The sequence below is a fragment of the Eulemur rufifrons genome, chromosome 30, assembly GCF_041146395.1.
Source record: "Eulemur rufifrons isolate Redbay chromosome 30, OSU_ERuf_1, whole genome shotgun sequence".
NCBI classification, from domain to species: Eukaryota; Metazoa; Chordata; class Mammalia; order Primates; family Lemuridae; genus Eulemur; species Eulemur rufifrons.
In genome coordinates, this window is record NC_091012.1 from 111,333,411 (window position 1) to 111,336,628 (window position 3,218).

The 3,218-nt window shown below is 54.8% G+C and overlaps 1 protein-coding gene across 1 annotated transcript; it reads right to left on the reverse strand.

Moving 5' to 3' along the window:
• Window positions 1-841: 841 nt before the first annotated feature.
• On the reverse strand, window positions 842-2,999 carry MID1IP1 (MID1 interacting protein 1). Its single transcript, XM_069463305.1, has 2 exons — window positions 2,805-2,999; window positions 842-2,549 (listed from the first exon to the last, which is right to left on the reverse strand). The coding sequence occupies exon 2, from the start codon at window positions 2,285-2,287 to the stop codon at window positions 1,733-1,735; it is 555 nt and encodes a 184-aa protein (XP_069319406.1). The 5' UTR covers window positions 2,288-2,549; window positions 2,805-2,999; the 3' UTR covers window positions 842-1,732.
• Window positions 3,000-3,218: the final 219 nt, after the last annotated feature.

Here is a 3,218-nt window from a genome sequence, read left to right on the forward strand (position 1 = left end):
AAGAATGCCTCATGACATCAAGATTAAAAACTGAAGTTGATCTGACATTTTTTATCCCCCTACAACAGATAATGAAATAAAGAAAATGCAGAGAGAAATGTGATTCACCTGTCTCACCATCCAAGTAGAGCATCACAATGGCATGTGAGCATTCCCAAAGGCACTACAGCAGCCTTGATGAGATCTGCTGTCCACAGTCACAGACTGGCTGACGGAAAAACTGGAGGCATTACTAAACACTGCTCAAAAAGCTGAGCACTTTGTTGGGAACTAGTGAAAAAGGCCATCGCTCATGTTTTAATACATTTAAGTATCTCCCAATATCAACATAAAAGACTTGTAAATAAAGACCTGCAAGGTGTGCACACTAGTATTAGCTGGTGTTGCCTTTCAAATTTTCACTTCTCAGTAGCCAAGTGAAATTTCAGCCTACACTTTAGCTTGTGCTTGAACTTCTTCAAACAATTCAAAATGTTAATTAAGTGCTCTAATAAGCTAGGGAAACTGGTTGAAAGATACAGTATATGTACCTTCCCAAATACTTTGAATATTTATGAACTTTTTGTTGAGATGTATGGACCTATTTCAGTACCGAATTAGAAATAAAGCTTGGAAGTACATCTTGTCAGCTGCTTCTCACACAAAACTAAATACCTGCAGAGGTGAATATCCACCACCATGAAATTCCAGAGAGAAAATAAAATTTACTTTTGCTAAAAAAAGAAAGTTTATTTTTATAGAACTGAACCATTCCTTGGCAGATTAAAAAGCAACAAACGCTTGTCCAGTTTAGTTAATACATTTGCGTTTTTTATTTTTTAGAATATAGTCTACATCTGGATTAAAAAAAGTTTTAAATAAATTTAAGACATATAACAACATTGGAACCCTTCATCATTCTATGTACAGCACGGATAGAATGTCAGTTGGTTCCATTTTGGATAAGTCCACTTTCTCATAATAATGTTATTATTTCCACTGGCTGAGTGGCAAGCTTCATACAAGCTGGCACACTGCCAACTTACACACACCGGGGTGGGGGTGGGGGAGGGGTGGTGTGAAAGGGATGGGGTTGGGGTGCCACAGGACTACTGTACAGTGTAACAGAAATTCATTAATAAAGTAGTACCGGTTACCGACAGACAGTGCTGTTTGTGCGCTTATCACAATGGAATCGCCGAAGTTTCAGAGCAAAGAGATTTGAAATACTTAAGACAGGGCCACAGTTACAAAAAGAAATAGTGCAAACAGGAAAACTGATGCAATCCTAGCAACGCCTGGGCCTCCACCGGCCCAACGACAGAGCGGCGGGAGGTTGCGCGCCCCGCCTTCCCCACCACCCAGCTCCAGGCGGCTCTCCCAAGTGTGGCAACCCAGCGCCGCGCCCTGGCATGGCCCCTTCTCGGGCCCTTCTCCTCCGGAAAGAACAGAAAAGAAACCCTAGGAAAGGCACAGGCTGAAATGCGGGGCGTCAGCCCAATCTCATTCCCATCAACATAGAATGCAGGCCCTCACCTGGCAGGGTCCTTGAACCCCTCTCTCCCACCACCACTTTCCTCTCCTCTCACGAACGGGACCCCCTCCTCCACACAGCCCCGCCGAGCCCCCTGCACGTACGCAGTCCCCCAACTTTGTAGTCTGCCCCTTGGAGCCCCACAGCCAGGAAGAAAATAGCTTTGAGGAAAGAGAGATGGGGCCGGAGAGGGTGCTGGGCAGTCGCAGGCGCCCCGCCTCAATGGCCCCAATTGCCGAAGCCGATCTCTTGCTTGTATCTGTTGGTGAGGATGTTGGCTTTGCGCGTGAGTTTGGAGAGCACAGTGTGCAGCCCGCGCAGGTGGTAGTGGAACTGCTGCTCCAGATCTTCCTCGCCGGCGTCCGCGCCCTCCAAGTGGCTCAGGTCCACCAGGATGTCCTTGGACTTCCAGGCGCTGCCCTCCTCGCTCCCCGCTGGTGGCGACGGCTGGTGCAGGACGCCCCACTCGATGTCGTTGCGGATGGACTTGAGCAGCACGTAGTGGCTGTACATGTCCCGGGAGGGCGCGAAAAAGCTACCATTGGCGCTGCCTGGGCCCGGGGCTGGGGACGCGCGCTCCTCCAGGCAGCCACCACTGCCGCCTACCTCCTCCACGCCGACGTCGTTGTCTAACCCGGGCTCAGCCAGGGGCACGTCGCGCAGCAAGCTGGGCACCATAACCGTCTGGTCCATGTTGTTCACCGCGCCGATGAAGCGATTCATGGCGTTAAAAAGCGAGTGCTTCTGGTTGTAGGTGTCACAGATTTGCATCATGGTGGCTGCGCTGGCGCCGGAGCACTGGGACGTAGGGGCACAGGGATGGTCAGCTGGGGCGAGGGGGTGCCCGCCTTCACGCACTCTCCGAGGCTTGTGCCTGGGGCCTGGCTATAGCCGGTGCGGCGGGCTTCCCGGCTCCTCCTCCGCCCTTTCCAACTCTCTTCTCACTTGCAGCCCGGCCCTCCGGGATGCGCGGCTTCTGGCTTTGGCGCCCGGAAGCTCGTGATGGCGGAGGGTGGTCGGTGGGTCGGGCCCTGGCCTGGTTGGGACACGGGAACGAAAGAGCAGATTATTCACCGGCTAGGGTACCGGGCGCCCCTGCCCGCAAGCACCTCCCTCCCAGACTACTGCTTGCCCGGGACGGCGCCTGGGTGGCTCCCGACAGCCGGGCGGTTCCACCTCCTCGCCCACCGAGGGCCGAGGAGCAAAGGGGTGCCCCCCTACTTCTCCTTCCGAAATGCCTGAGCTCAAGCAAGCACGCTGGCCGGGGCAGCGACGGGGCGGGGATACCCACCTCCTTGAGATTTCTCTGCTCCTTGGTACTTCAGTGTTTCCACTGCCAGCGGCTGCTGCCCAAGGGCGCTGCTGCGGTCAGTGGTCGGACTGTAACTGAGGGCTGCAGTGGCTGCGTTGGCCCCCTACCCATCCCAGGTGCCCAATTTATAGTCCAGGAAAGGTGTCGCCGGCGCTCAGGGCCACCCCCGGTGTCTCCTCCTCCCGCCTCTCCCGGCAGCACCAAGATAAAAGGCCTCAGCCGGATGACCGCGAGTAACACTAGCCCGGCCCTTTCTACAGCGGGGGCGGGGCGCGCCGGGCCAGCTCCGCCTCTGGCCTGATACCCGGGCTGAGGGAGGGCGCCGGGGCAGGCCAGGGCAAGGCAGAGGAGGGATGGAGCAGCCGCGCCCCGCCAGCGCCAAGCCCTAGGCTG

What these genes read in the sequence shown, in the direction of transcription:
- MID1IP1 (XM_069463305.1), bottom strand. Translation starts at nt 2,287, where the DNA reads ATGATGCAAATCTGTGACACCTACAACCAGAAGCACTCGCTTTTTAAC.